General features: G+C 37.3%; 2 protein-coding genes across 2 annotated transcripts in view; one reads left to right on the top strand and one right to left on the bottom strand.

The window, feature by feature from the left end:
* Window positions 1-958, bottom strand: part of RECQL (RecQ like helicase) — a 32,903-nt gene extending 31,945 nt beyond the window's left edge. The window contains exon 1 of the mRNA XM_065887241.1: window positions 886-958. The gene's annotated coding sequence lies outside the window, so the exon portion shown is untranslated. The remainder of the gene's footprint in view (window positions 1-885) is intronic.
* Window positions 959-1,121: 163 nt separating this feature from the next.
* Window positions 1,122-12,682, top strand: GOLT1B (golgi transport 1B). The gene is made up of 5 exons (XM_065887565.1): window positions 1,122-1,268; window positions 6,618-6,709; window positions 8,110-8,288; window positions 9,144-9,225; window positions 11,426-12,682. Exons 1-5 carry the CDS (start codon window positions 1,244-1,246, stop codon window positions 11,462-11,464), a joined length of 417 nt encoding a protein of 138 aa, XP_065743637.1. The 5' UTR covers window positions 1,122-1,243; the 3' UTR covers window positions 11,465-12,682.
* Window positions 12,683-13,726: the final 1,044 nt, after the last annotated feature.

The raw sequence follows: 13,726 nt of genomic DNA, 5'->3' as shown, positions 1-13,726 counted from the left end.
ACAAAACCAGCACAGACATACAAACAAAGCTTAATTTAGCTTATTTTGAAAGACTAACTTGACCTGGGGCATTTTTTTGTTTCTGCCTCTGGAAATCAGAAGCAAAACTCCAACTTGTTTCCCAAGGTTGCTATGAGGTAACCACTAATCAATTCCCTATTCTTTAAGAAAATGTTAATATTATAACCAATCAGTGTGAAGAATAAACAGTCCTTACTAAACAAGCTGCTTTATAACAATATAGCCCTGAGCCTAATTCCATGTTTCGATTTGCGTGCTCCCGGTTGGCAAACTGTCTTTTTGGTGTGTACACATGAACTTCTACTAATTACTACTTCCATGATTCAGTGGTTTTACTTGCTATATCTGAACTTTTGCAAGCATCCTCAGGAAATATTTTACAGGGTCTCAGGCAGTCATGCATGCTTGACACCAAGTACCAGAGGCTAAATTACACACACACATCCTCCAACTCCTCGACCCCTGCGTTTAGACGCAAGAGCAATTTAATAATACCCTCCCTTACGCTTAGGCGTTCCCAGTGGCGTTTCCCAATAAATAGTGGTTGCAAATAAACAGGCTGTGGTACCCAAGCCTCCTGCACGGAAAAGGCTGGTGATAAAAAAAGACCGGTCGGCAGTGGAAAGTGCCCCTAAAGGACCGAGTTCCATTAGAGGTGAGCAATTAAAGAGAGTTCCATTAGAACGGCGAGGGCCCCTGTTTCTCCCCCGCCAATGTATTCGTGGAAGGAAATGAGCCGGCCTCCCCATCAGCCAGGAAAAGTAACGGGAGTTACCCCAGTACGTCTCCCCAGGGGGTTAAGGGACATCCTCCCCTCCTCGGTCTCTGACCCCAAAACGCCCCTGCCTCAGGTCCGCTACTCACCGCTTTCAGACGCGCTCCAACGAAAACTTCCCGCCACCAGGCTTTCCTTTCTTTCCAGCCAGAAGCATCCACCCTTCCGGGTCGGTCCTTTCAACCAATTGCAAGTAATACCCTTCTCTTATTGGTCAAGGGGTGGGGCCACTATTTGCGTCACTGAACAAAGCCACAGGTGATTGGTTGATGTTGGGAGCAGGCTTAGCCAATGGGGAACGGCTTTGAATTGGGGTGTGGGAGGCTGCGTGTTTCCGGAAGACGTGGCGGCTTTCGCCTGGGCTGTTTCCCGGCTGCGTTCCCTCGACTTTGCCTCACACCCTGGCCGCTCCGAGGTGCTATCGACGCCGCCTTTACCCTTGCAGCCATGATCTCCTTAACGGACACACAGAGTAAGTACCTGCTCCGAGGCCCCGCCTCGAGCCCCGGACACCCCTTCCTTGGGCTGGGTCTCGCCCGCCCGCCCCTCCGCCCTCCCGGGTCAATGAATGAAGCTCCGGAATGGGGGCGGCGGCCTGCGAGACAGAGCTAGGGCTGTGGGCGTCTGGAGGGCTGCCTGGAGGAACCGAGGGCTAGACTCGCGGTGGTGGACCTGGCCTGGGGGGAGAGTCGGTGGGGTCTGGGGAGACGCCCTAGCTGGGGAGGGGAAGCTTTCGCCGAGCGTCTGTCTCGCACCGGGGTAGCGCAGCTCTCCCTCCCAGGGAGATGGGCGCTTTGTTCCCGCGGGTGGCCACGAGAGAAAGTTTGATGCGCTGTGCCCGCAGCCCACTCTTGGGGACATTTCTGCACGTGACATGCTTGGGGTCCTCTACAAGTTACTGCTGGTTGTTTGGGAGGCTGAGTTTTAAATGTCATCTATGATAGGCTGTTTTTGAAAATGTGCTTACGCTTAAATATTTTGAGTATTTGCCTTTTGCCACTACTGGAAGCACCCTTTTAAAAGTCCCTTGAAACAACTTCACTTTTCTACCGGCGACTGTCTCCCCAATAGTAAACTCTGTGTTCAGTTAAACGATTTCTTTCGTTAATATTGTATATTGTGCTTTGGTGACATGTTTTATTATTTTAGCATCTTTCTGCCTGCCACAGTTCTCCAGGCCTATCTTATCTCTAAGATTAACATTGCTGTCTGTTTTCTTTTTCTATCAATATAAAATTTCCACTTTTCTATCCCTTTTTGTCAATCTTAATAATTTTGTATTTACATTTCTTCCAGTGCTTCCTATCTTTTGATGGTCGTGATAGACTTTTTATCTCACTTTGTTTTATCTGCCACGCCTTTTTTTTTTCTTATTTTAAATAACTTACTTGAATTTTAAAGATTTTAAGAACTAAACAGTCTGTTGAAATAAAAATAGAACTTCCTTTAAAAATGCCCTGTTTTGGGCTTCCCTGGTGGCGCAGTGGTTGAGAGTCCGCCTGCCGATGCAGGGGACACGGGTTCGTGCCCCGGTCTGGGAAGATCCCACATGCCGCGGAGCGGCTGGGCCCGTGAGCCATGGCCGCTGAGCCTGCGCGTCCGGAGCCTGTCCTCCGCAACGGGAGAGGCCACAGCAGTGAGAGGCCCGCGTAACGCATAAAAAAAAAAAAAAAAAAAAAAAAATGCCCTGTTTTAAAGTGGAGTCGTAAGGTTTGGATTCAAGTCATGGCTAACTTGAACTTCACCGAGCTGCTAATAACTCCTGCACACACTGCCACCCCAGTCAGGCTCCCTCCCTTCCTCAAATTGGACTGGGTCTGTACCTTGGATGCCCATTTTGGTCTGCGTGTTCTGATCAGAGAAAATATAAGTATAGTCCTTTTTTGTTTGGGGTTTTTGTTTGTTTGTTTTTGGTGGGATGTTTTGGTTTACTGTTATAATAAGAGTAGCCATTGTATATAATTGTATAAAAGCATCTTATTTCAGTTTACCGTGGGCTTTTATATAAATCGTTATCCTTAATTCTTATAAGAGCCCTGTAGAGCAAAGAGGAGTATGTCTCTTATAAATTAAAGGAGGCTCGAAAGAAATTCAGTGTATAATCATGAGGAAAGTGACAGAAACAAGACTTGATCCCAAGTCTGCTGGCTCAAAAACCTTTGTTCTTTTCACGGTACCCTACTAGCACCTAAGAAGACTTGCTATAAAGCTTATTTGAAATCTATCTTAGAATCATGAAATTGTTCCATAGCAAAAAGAGTTTCAACAGTAGATATTTATCCTTTAGAATTGTGCATTGATTGTTTTTTGAGAGACTGTGTAGAATATTCAGAGCCTATTTTCTTTATGATGCAGTGCTCTGTTGCTCTCAGTTGAAACCCAGAATTTAGCAGAATTGTATACATAAATTGCTAGGATTTATTTCTAATACTACTAATTACTCAGAGGAAGTACTTAATCTCTACATAGTTTTCCTATCTAACTTTCCTATCTTAGTCTGTGATTATTACACAGGTAAATATATGAACTGCTTATCCTGTGTGTAGAGATTCTTTTCTACTGAAGTCCTATAGGGACAAGTGCCTGATTTACATCCTTCCAAAAACCAAAACAAGGGAGTTGGGTTAGAATGTGGGCAGAAGCAGCAGCATTCTCCTCACTTCATTGAACTGATGAGGAGGATGAAATTATACTCGTTGCTGCGCATTTGCCAAGTGTTTCAGATAAGACAGTGGATCAGAACACAAAATGATTAGTGAACCAAAAGCTCTTTGGATTTCAAATGGTGTTTGTGTATGTGTTTAACTGTAGGAATCAGCCATCATTCAAGTGACTTGCCAAAATTATTCTGGGATCCTGATTCTGGAAGAGAAGTACCAGACCAAGTACTGATCATAGTAAATAGCAATTCATAATTGTTTTAAGGAATTCTATGTTAGCACCCCGTACCTCACCCCACCCCCAAAAAACCCCACAAGATTTATTGAGGGGGCTGGAGAGGGGCAGTTCCTATGCTGCCTCTAAATCTTTACTTCATTATGTCACATTGCCTGAAATTCTACCATGGTGTTCGATTGAGTTCTTTATTGTGATATTTTTACTTTTTGAAAGGAATGGGCATAGTAAGAAAGACAATGCTGCCTTAAAATGTCTTAAATAAGATATCAAAATGCTAACAGTGATTGTCGTTGGTTTAAGAACAGCTCTCCTTATCAAATTTCTACAATAAGCTTTTGATTTTAGATACGTTTGTTTTATTAGACTGCTTTTATCAGATTATGCTTTAAAAACACGCATGTGTGCACGTGTGTGTGTGTGCGTGCGCGCACAAGCGGGAAGGAAGGTTTGATAGTGCACAGAGGAAGATGTTTATTTTACTGTGTATGATTCTGGTGGTGAGAGAGCAGCTCCAAGTAGGGCTTTAATAACCAGAGGGCTTGTGAATACATAGGCATAGGCAAGAATGGAATTCTGGAGGGGAGAAAATAACACAGCGAGGTCAGTTTGAGACTTTTCACCCATTCAGATCAGGGACCATTGGGCAATGACATGCTAGTGTCCGTTTTGGCAGAAATGTTACAGGCAACCCTCTCTTTCTGTACGACACTGGATAAAGTAGTGGGAATGTTTTGGTTTCCCCTGTTATAGTTGTAAGATGTGGAGCCTGAAGACTGGATTTGAATTCTAGACGGACTCCACACCACACCCCCGTCCCTCCCTGCACCTGTCCCCCTCCACACGCACATTTGCTGATTCTGTGATCAAGGGTGAATTATTAATCTGAGTCTTCAGTTGCCCACATGAAACATGGGGCTGGTGCTACTTTTTAACACCCCAGTTTTGCTAAAGGAATTATGACATATTTGTATAAACATCTCATTAAATGTAAAACCATGTACAGACATTGTCCTTTTTCACTGCAGTCAATTTCATACTGACATCTCCTTAGTTATATTAGTAAAAAACTAATGATATTAAACCTAAAGATGCTTCTCCCAGAAGTCCAGCCTACTCCAGTGCCCTTGAATTTCATTTAATCAAACATATTTAACCTGGCAAAAAAAAATCTCTAGAATAATGTAATGATGCCTACCTTGCAGTAGTATGGGGAGGATTAAGTTCTGTAAGATACGTAAAGCACCTCGTAATAGGCAATTCATGGTAAATTCTCAATACATAGTAGGCATATTGCCATATAGTTTCCTTACTGATGAACAAACATCTCAAAATGTGTACATAATCATTAGGACAGTTTGTGAAAAGATAGAAATGAGTTGTATTTAAATAACTCAGCTGCCAGTGACTAAATCCTAACTACTAAATAGTTATTTAATGGAATTGTCCTTGCTGTTTTGTCCATATTTTCCTGTAGGAAATTATGTCTGACACCTGAACAGTTATTTGGTTAAATTCTCCTAAAGCATTTAAGCATGAAGGTATGAGCCTCCAATTTTCATGAGAATTTGTGTCCGTGGAATACACTTACCAGTGTATTTATGGACAGGTACCCGAATTCTTTTAGACTAACTTTCGGAGAACAAGGCAGCTGGAATGGGAGGCAAGAGTTAACTGTAAATTGAGGTGAAGGATGTCGAAAAAGGCATAAGATGTAAATTTTCAACTCATCATAACGTTTTACATGGCTTAAATTTTTAAGTAGCTGTGACTTAGATTTTAGCTCTCTGGAGCCGAGGCAAAAAAGTTAAGTAACAGATCAGAAATCACTATTGTGTATTTAAAATTGTGTTTCCCAAAATATGGCAGTTTCGGTCTGATTTATTATTTTATGCAGATAGTGCTGCTAGGTAAAATAAGGATTGGTGACTGTTTCCTGAAATCAAAACTGAAATGATCAAGGAACTAATTTCGTGGATTGTGCTTTGTAACGTTAGCAGAATAGTACAAGTGTAATCTTAGAAAGTTAAGACTCTTCAGACATAAAGATAAGCCTAGGGAGTGTAAAGGCAATAAAATACGAGTTTTGTATAAAGAGTAACCATAGACGTAAAAGCTTATACTTTGTCCGTCACTCTATACTCAGTACCTAGAACAGTTGCTAGCATTTAGGAGTTGATCAACAATTCTTTGTTTTTGAATGAAAAAGTAAAAACCCAGAATATTAATATTAGGTAAAACAATGTTCTTTGAAATGTTGAAGAGGTTATTTTAGGACTCTTAGACTAAATATGTGAATGGATGCATAGTTGAGAGAGACTTGTAGAAGATAAATCCATAATAAGCCATGAAGAAGTTAAAAGTCTGAAAATTAACTTTGGAGGAGACGGCTTCTTGACTCAAAATCTCTCCTGTTGTCATTGTGAGAAGCAGTCTGTGCTGACCTCCCATAGCATTTCCAGTGGGTTAAGGAAGGAATTCGTTTTCAGAAGGGAAAGAAGGAACTGCAGATATTGTGCATACAAATACTAGTCATGGAATATGAAAGGAGAAGAGGAGACAAAAGTGAACCCACATACTTATGTCTGATGCCAGAAGGGCTCTTGGGAGGGAAAAAATAATAAAACCAAAGGTTTAGATTCCTGATTTGTCTTTCTCTATTATGAATATGTTTGTGAGAAATGCTCTCTCTCATATAAGGATTAGAAATTCCCATTCATATTTTAAATTTTGGGAGTAATTTTCTGTTGTTAATTTAATTTGTTCTGGATCTTAACGAATGTCGTTATGTCACCCGGCAATGTTGGGGTCCTATTTCCTTATATCAGTCAAAAGAAAAACTGAAAATTTTTTCTTGCTTAGTTTATGAGGATCTTAATGTAACTTTACTTTTGCTGTACCCTTAACCATATAACTTATATTGCAGAAATTGGAATGGGATTAACAGGATTTGGAGTGTTTTTCCTGTTCTTTGGAATGATTCTCTTTTTTGACAAAGCACTACTGGCTATTGGAAATGTGAGTTTTTCAATATATATTTTAACTAAATTCATAAGGAAGTTTTAACTACTAATGAATTATTGCCTGCTATGAAATCGGGGGGAAATAATTCACTGTTACTCATGTGAAGACTCCTGTTACATCCTCTGATTTCATCGGGGGTGGAACCTGTCAGCTTTCTGTTTAAATAAAAGATAAATGCTTAATGAAGTTTTCTAATTCCATAACTGCTCTGTTAAGTGTTTGCTATGTGATTTACAATAGATTAAATCAAGACTGCCTCAAATAGTTCAAAATAGATGACTTGATAGCCCCATGTCTTGGTAAATTTGTTAATGTTTTGACTTTACACATCTGAGATTTAACATTTGCTTAAATAGCATAAAATGAACAGATTTTTAAAAACCACTTAAACCTTTAAAAAATATATCTATATTAATAATTGACCTGCTAAGAAAGGTGTGTATATTGTTTATTTGGAATGTGTACTCTGTTGTCCATGTGTGAAGGCTGTGCAAGAGTTCTAGAAATAAATAATAACCCTTCTAAGAGGGCAATAAAGTCACTGAATAACGATAAAATATTTTTGAAGTGTATGTTAACATTGGGCTTTTAATTGGACATTGGAAAATATAAAGGGTAACAATTGTTCAAAATTAATGTTTTAATAAACAATAATATAAACAGCATTGGTATCTCAGAATGTGAAGCTTAACCGTGAGGCTTAATAAATACTTTTGTGAAATATTTTTCGCTGAAGAATGGTTATGAAGAAAGGCAAGTATTTGGGAATAAAACCTAGGAAAACGCAGGCTTTTAGTCAATCACCATCTCTTGTCCATTGTCTGAAAACATACAAACTATAAGTATATTTGAGAGTGCATGGCAGTATTTGATTTCTGCTGCTCCCAGATTTCCGGAATTAATAAAACTAGGATCTTCTTGCTGGCTTTGCGTGGTTTCTTCTACTACCAACTGGGCCATGTCAGGTTTTCTCCCATCCATAGGAACTCCTATCACCCCTGATCAAGTTTTCAGAACCAGGAGTACCTTCGGTTGACATATTTACGGGCACCTTCCCTCTCTTGCCTTGCCGCTCATCTGCTTGACTAAGCCATTGCCATCTAGCTAAAGCCGGGGAAACCACTGCAGAAGCAGATGCTGCTGGGTGACACCTAATCTTTCTTTGTTTCTCTTTTCTTCATCTAATCAAGATAGAAGAGGACTGAACAGAGTGGGATACAACTACAGCTTTAACGTGGTTCTGCCTCTTGGTGTGCATTGTAGTTTTCTCTGGCCAGTTGCTCACATTAAAAGCCATGTGTCTTTTTGATCGTATTTAGCTTTGACCTTACCCCTTCAAACACATGCAGTGCATTTAACTGCTTTTTCTGTGTTACGTTTTCCTCCTCTTCTAGGTTTTATTTGTGGCTGGCTTGGCTTTTGTAATTGGTTTAGAAAGAACATTCAGATTCTTCTTCCAAAAACATAAAATGAAAGCTACAGGATTTTTCCTGGGTGGTGTATTTGTAGTCCTGATTGGTTGGCCTTTGATAGGCATGATCTTTGAAATTTATGGATTCTTTCTCTTGTTCAGGTAAGGCAACTATTTTATTTTATTGTTTCTCTTTCAGTAAACCATAATGTCATATAATTATTATGGAAACCCAGATGTGTTTATCAGATGCAGGTGATTGCTTATGTCAGGGTATAAATTATTTTATAAAGTATTTTCAATGCAATAAAATTTATTTTGTTGGCATTTTACGGCACTCTGTTTATGTTTGGTATTTTCATCAACCAGACAGTGATAGATAGATAGATAGATAGATAGATAGATAGATAGATAGATAGATAGACAGACAGATAGGTAGATAGATAGATAGATAGATCCAGCATTTTAATATGTAGACCTGATGCTGTACAGTTACTGTCACTTGATGACACTTTCTTTAATGCATGTAGATATTAGAAAATTTTGGACCAAATACATTATGGGAGGTTTTGATCAGTTAATATTTTACAAATGCCACTTACCCAGTAAATAATAGTATGCAGTGTGAGAAAATACTTTCAAGTAAGTTGGTTTAATTATTTATTCAAGAAAGGTGTATCATTTGTCTTCTATCTGCCAAGCACCGTATTGCCCACAGGAAACAAACATTATTAAGTGCCAAATCTGCTTTAGAGAATCTCTCATTTCTAATATGGGAAATAGACTGTAAAGGTACCAGTAGGATGTAATAGTAATGCCATTATAGATGTTTATGCAGAATGTTATGAGCACAACTAAGGAAGGGATCAAATCCAGGGAGAGGTAAGAAATAACTGAATTTTGAAGTCTCTTAAAACATTCAAAACTTTAACAGGATCCTTTCTTTTTACATGGCTAACTGTTCATTTTGGTAATGGAGAATGTGTTCATTCTAAGAACTTTCTTCGCCTCTCCCAGGGGCTTCTTTCCTGTGGTTGTTGGATTTATTAGAAGAGTGCCAGTCCTTGGATCACTCTTGAATTTACCTGGAATTAGATCAGTAAGTAATCATATATTTAACAATATGTTTTTTAAACCATTAAAATAAATGTTCTCTGGGGAGAGGGACGGCTTGGGAGTTTGGGGTTAGCAGATGAAACTGTTATATATAGAATGAGTAAACAACAATGTCCTACTGTATAGCACAGGGAATTATATTCAATATCAGGTGATAAACCATAATGGAAAAGAATATAAAAAAGAATGTGTATGTGTGTGTGTATATACACACACACACACACACACACACGTATAACTGAATCACTTTGCTGTATAGCAGAAATTAATACAACATTGTAAATCAACTATACTTCAATAATTTTTAAAAGTTTTTTAAATAAAATAAAAATTTTAAAGATAAATGCTCTCTGATGCTCTTTGTAGAAATTTGAGGAATTGATACATGATTGATAAGTTTTTTATTATGATATGAGTGGTTGCATCGCATAGATCGTGGTTACCATGAATACCAGAGAAAATAATCATTGCTAAACCTATAGAACCTGAAATTTGGTTTCACTGTATCCATTCTTAATGTTGTTCTCTCTTTTTTCATGGAACTTGGATTGATGTGCTGTGCTGCCTTTCTCTTTGAGAGTTCAGGGCACTTTTCAATTAACTTTTATATGATCTCTAATTTTAGAAGCGATAATATAAAAGGACACCATTATTTCTTACAAATGTTTTCTCTCTTAGACTGTATCACCAAATGGAGTGCTTTAAGACAATTAAATAAAGCACTGTGATACTGGAATTCAGATGATAAAATTCCGTTCCTAGCTCTGTCCATGGTTAGAACAGTCTCGTCAAATCTGTTTCTCCAGGGCGGGCAGTCAACTTCTTAAAGTTGTTTGCAGACTTTTGTAGATGATTCTAGAGAGGTAGTTCATAGCATTTATTGAATTCTCAGAGAGCTAAAGGATGGCTTACCCACTAAAAATAGGTACCACTATAAGCCTAATCTCATTTCCATCCTCAAATCAGAACCTTGCAGCCCAGATAACCTAGACATTTTTTGAAGTTACCTTTGGAGAGACAATGTTGTGCTTTCTCTCCACCTAAATTTACCGTAAAATTCTAATGAATCCATGAGTGCTTTGAGAGCAACTTTTAGTTTCAGTGTGCCAATCGATCTGTTTGCGATAATATAAAATGCTAGAACCTAGGCTTATAGGGGTATATCCTGATTTCATTTGCATTAATCCCCAAACTCATACAGTAGTCAATGTTGTTTATACCTAGAATGTCTTTTGAATGTACTAAAACTTCTAGTTATAGAGCTGTAATCATTAATCATGTCCTTAATTTAAGGATTCTTCAGTATTTGCATAAATGGACATCCAATACTATAAATTGTGTTTCCTATTATTATTACTTCATTATAATAAATGCTTAAGTAAAAATGTGAATAATGAAATGAAAGAAAGGGTTAGATGATCGCTAGATTTTGGTAGTGTTATATAGTCACTTGGGTTATGTAACTTTTAATATCTTCACTAATTACTTTGTTTCAACATCTGTTTGCATCACCATCTGGAATGCTGAAGAAAGCCCAGTTGCTTTATATTTGGGGTGGAGTAACCAAAGTAAATAACCACTTACATTAATGTGTGTTAAAACTTATGTTCCATAATTATCGATTTATGCTTGCATCATTAAGTCTCTCTTTAATGTCATTGCCACTTTCAGTCTGAAGTACAGAATACACATTTAAAGTATTTTTAGTCAGTAGCTGTTGTTAATTATTGAACTTAATGGAGCTAAATCTGTTTGTTCAAAGACTACATAGGCCCAGAAGAGATCCACAATAATGGTCAGTTGAAATACCTTATTGGGTTCATTAATGCATGAATGGCTGACATTTCAGCTTTTTATTTTTTTACTTATTTTTGTTGAGTTAGCAGCGTTAGCTTCATCTTATCCAATTTTTTTATAAATTGCGTTGTGTTTCTTGTATTGCACCCTTAAAGTCATATGTGTAACATGTCATGCAGAAACAACTTATAGAAAAAAAATTTTTTTTATATACATTTATGTGTCAGAAGATGGTGGTGAGTAGTACTGGATTAATCGTTGTCAGTCATACCTTAAATTTCCACAAATCTTATAAAGCTGGGTTTTTTAATCAACATTTGAAGTGTTGATGTAATATTTTATAGTGCCCTAGGCTTTCATTTAATTATCTGTTTTTCTTCTTGCAGTTTGTAGATAAAGTCGGAGAAAGCAACAATATGGTATAACAACAAGTGAATTGAAGACTCATTTAAAATATTGTATTATTTATAAAATCCTTTGAAGAATATTCAGCACAAAATTAAATTACATGAAATAGCTTGTAATGTTCCTTACAGAAGTTTAAAACGTATAGCCTACAGAGTAGCAACAGCAGTTAACAAAGAAGCAGTGAAAACAGACTTCTAACCAAGTCATCTAAGAAGTCAGCAAGCAAACCGAAGGAGATGAAATCTATGTTACAATGCATATTGAAACTCTTGAAGGGGATTTTTACTGTTTTTCCACAATGTGTGAAACACAGCCATCCTTAGAGAACTGTAGTGCCTGTTTCTTTTCTTTTTATTTTGAAGATGCAAGCACACCCATAGGCATTTGCTTTTTAGAACTGTAATGTCCTCTGCAGCAGCGAAAATATTTCCAGTTGCACTGTGTCTCTGAAAGTGATGCATGAGTTAGATTGGATTATGTCATCGTGATATATTAAAACCAGGAAAACCCAGTGTCAATGTATGAATCACTTTTTTTCTTTTTTCTTTTTTTTTTTTTTTTGGTAAACGTATGGTTAAAATAAAACTTTTGTGGTTCTTCTGAATCTTAATATTTTAAAGCCAGATGAAAATCTGAACTAGATATTCTTCGTTGGAATATGCAAAGGTCATTCTTTACTAGCTTGTAGTTTCTAAGTTATAGCTGACTCAGCACTTTTTCTTTCAGGAACACATTCTGGAAGTCCTCATACTTCTTGGGACGCTCACGTGAGCATCTGTATCTTTCATGACATGTAAGCATTTAACAAAAAAAGCATTCTTGGTGATGTAGGAGTCTGTTACCTAGCTCATTTCATTGAATAGTTTGTTACTTAAGATACTACATGATGCAACCCAAATGGATATTTCCATGTTGTGATCCAGTTTTTCTTTTTCTTTTATTTTTTACAATTTAGCGGCTATTTATTATTTTGCTTTTCATAAAATTACTACTGGTAATATTTACTTTAAGATGTATGGTGTTAAAAGGTTAAACTTACAGCTGTTTTTTAAGGGCTATTTACATAAGCCAAGTTTTCCCTTCTTTTCAGCTTTTTTCATAACAAAAATCAATATGCATAATGTGTGTTTCATATGATCACTCTTCATTTGACTTCATGGAGAGAATATCTGAGTTCACATACTAAATTATTTTACTGTAATTAAACTGGCTATAGTTCTGAAAAACATGACACTACAAAAATGATGTGTTGTCTTTTCTACTGTTGCTGCTTGACAGGCAGTAGGAAACAGTAGTTGTTTCTTCATTAGTAGTTTTCCAAGGTGGCACCCTTTTGATAGATGTAGGAAGACATTTCAAGAGTCATAGTACTGTTTGTTTTACCACTAATGATTATACTATTTACTCTTTTTTTTAACAATTGCAAAGCTTTTTAATGTATAAAATCATAATTGAAATTTGTGATTTTTATTGACAAATGTGTCTACAAAATATATTACAGCCTATGTTATTTTTAGTTAAATCTCTTGATGCACAGAGAAGTTCCAACCTTGCTCATCTAAAGAAGGAAGGACTTGGTAGATAGTCTAATGGTTCAGCCTTGTGGATTACTGTCTTTTTGGTACTGGCATTTGACTTATAATCTGTGAAAACAGATGATATTGACAAAATGAGACTCCTACCTCAATAGTTCATGGAATAATAAGAAGCCTAGTGTTGTGTCTAATGTTCTTCAAAAAAGTAATATCCTCACTTGGAGAGTGTCAAATATATACATATTTTGGGGATTGACTTATACAAGTTGCCCTGTAGGACTCTGTTATACATATTTTTGACCCGTATTATTTACAGTGGCTAGATAATTCTACCTTTTTAAAGTAAGAACAGTATCTGTTAATGTATGGAACATCTGTATTATTTAGCTCCTTTGTAGACATGAATTTCTATCAAAATGTTTTTTGCACTGTAACAGAGATCTCTTTTTCAGCAATCTTATTTCAGAAAGCATTATTAGAAATGTGTAAAGGATGTGATAATCTCCCAGTCCTTAGTAAGAGTGAGAGGCTTGGAGCAGTTTTCAGTTTTAAATGAGTCCACAGTTTATCTCAAATGTGAGTTTGGGACTGCTTGGCAGCATTGTATGTTTCTTATTCAGAACCATTGATGAGGCTCTATTTTTAAACATACTTGTCTTCTGACAGAAAGGACTGTACATCATATTGTTTCTTCCTTTCCAAAATTAGCCTTCTGTCTTTGTGACAAAGAACATTCTCTGATTA

The sequence above is a fragment of the Phocoena phocoena genome, chromosome 11 (genome assembly GCF_963924675.1).
Source record: "Phocoena phocoena chromosome 11, mPhoPho1.1, whole genome shotgun sequence".
In the NCBI taxonomy this organism is placed as follows: Eukaryota; Metazoa; Chordata; class Mammalia; order Artiodactyla; family Phocoenidae; genus Phocoena; species Phocoena phocoena.
Note: the sequence above shows the minus strand (reverse complement) of the source record. Positions and strands in the feature narration are given on the sequence as shown.

Excerpts from the sequence above, each read along its gene's own strand:
- GOLT1B (XM_065887565.1), top strand. The coding sequence starts at position 1,244 with ATGATCTCCTTAACGGACACACAGA. Across the intron at positions 1,269-6,617 it reads CTCCTTAACGGACACACAGA|AAATTGGAATGGGATTAACA; the intron begins GTAAGTACCTGC and ends CTTATATTGCAG. Across the intron at positions 9,226-11,425 it reads ATTTACCTGGAATTAGATCA|TTTGTAGATAAAGTCGGAGA; the intron begins GTAAGTAATCAT and ends TTCTTCTTGCAG.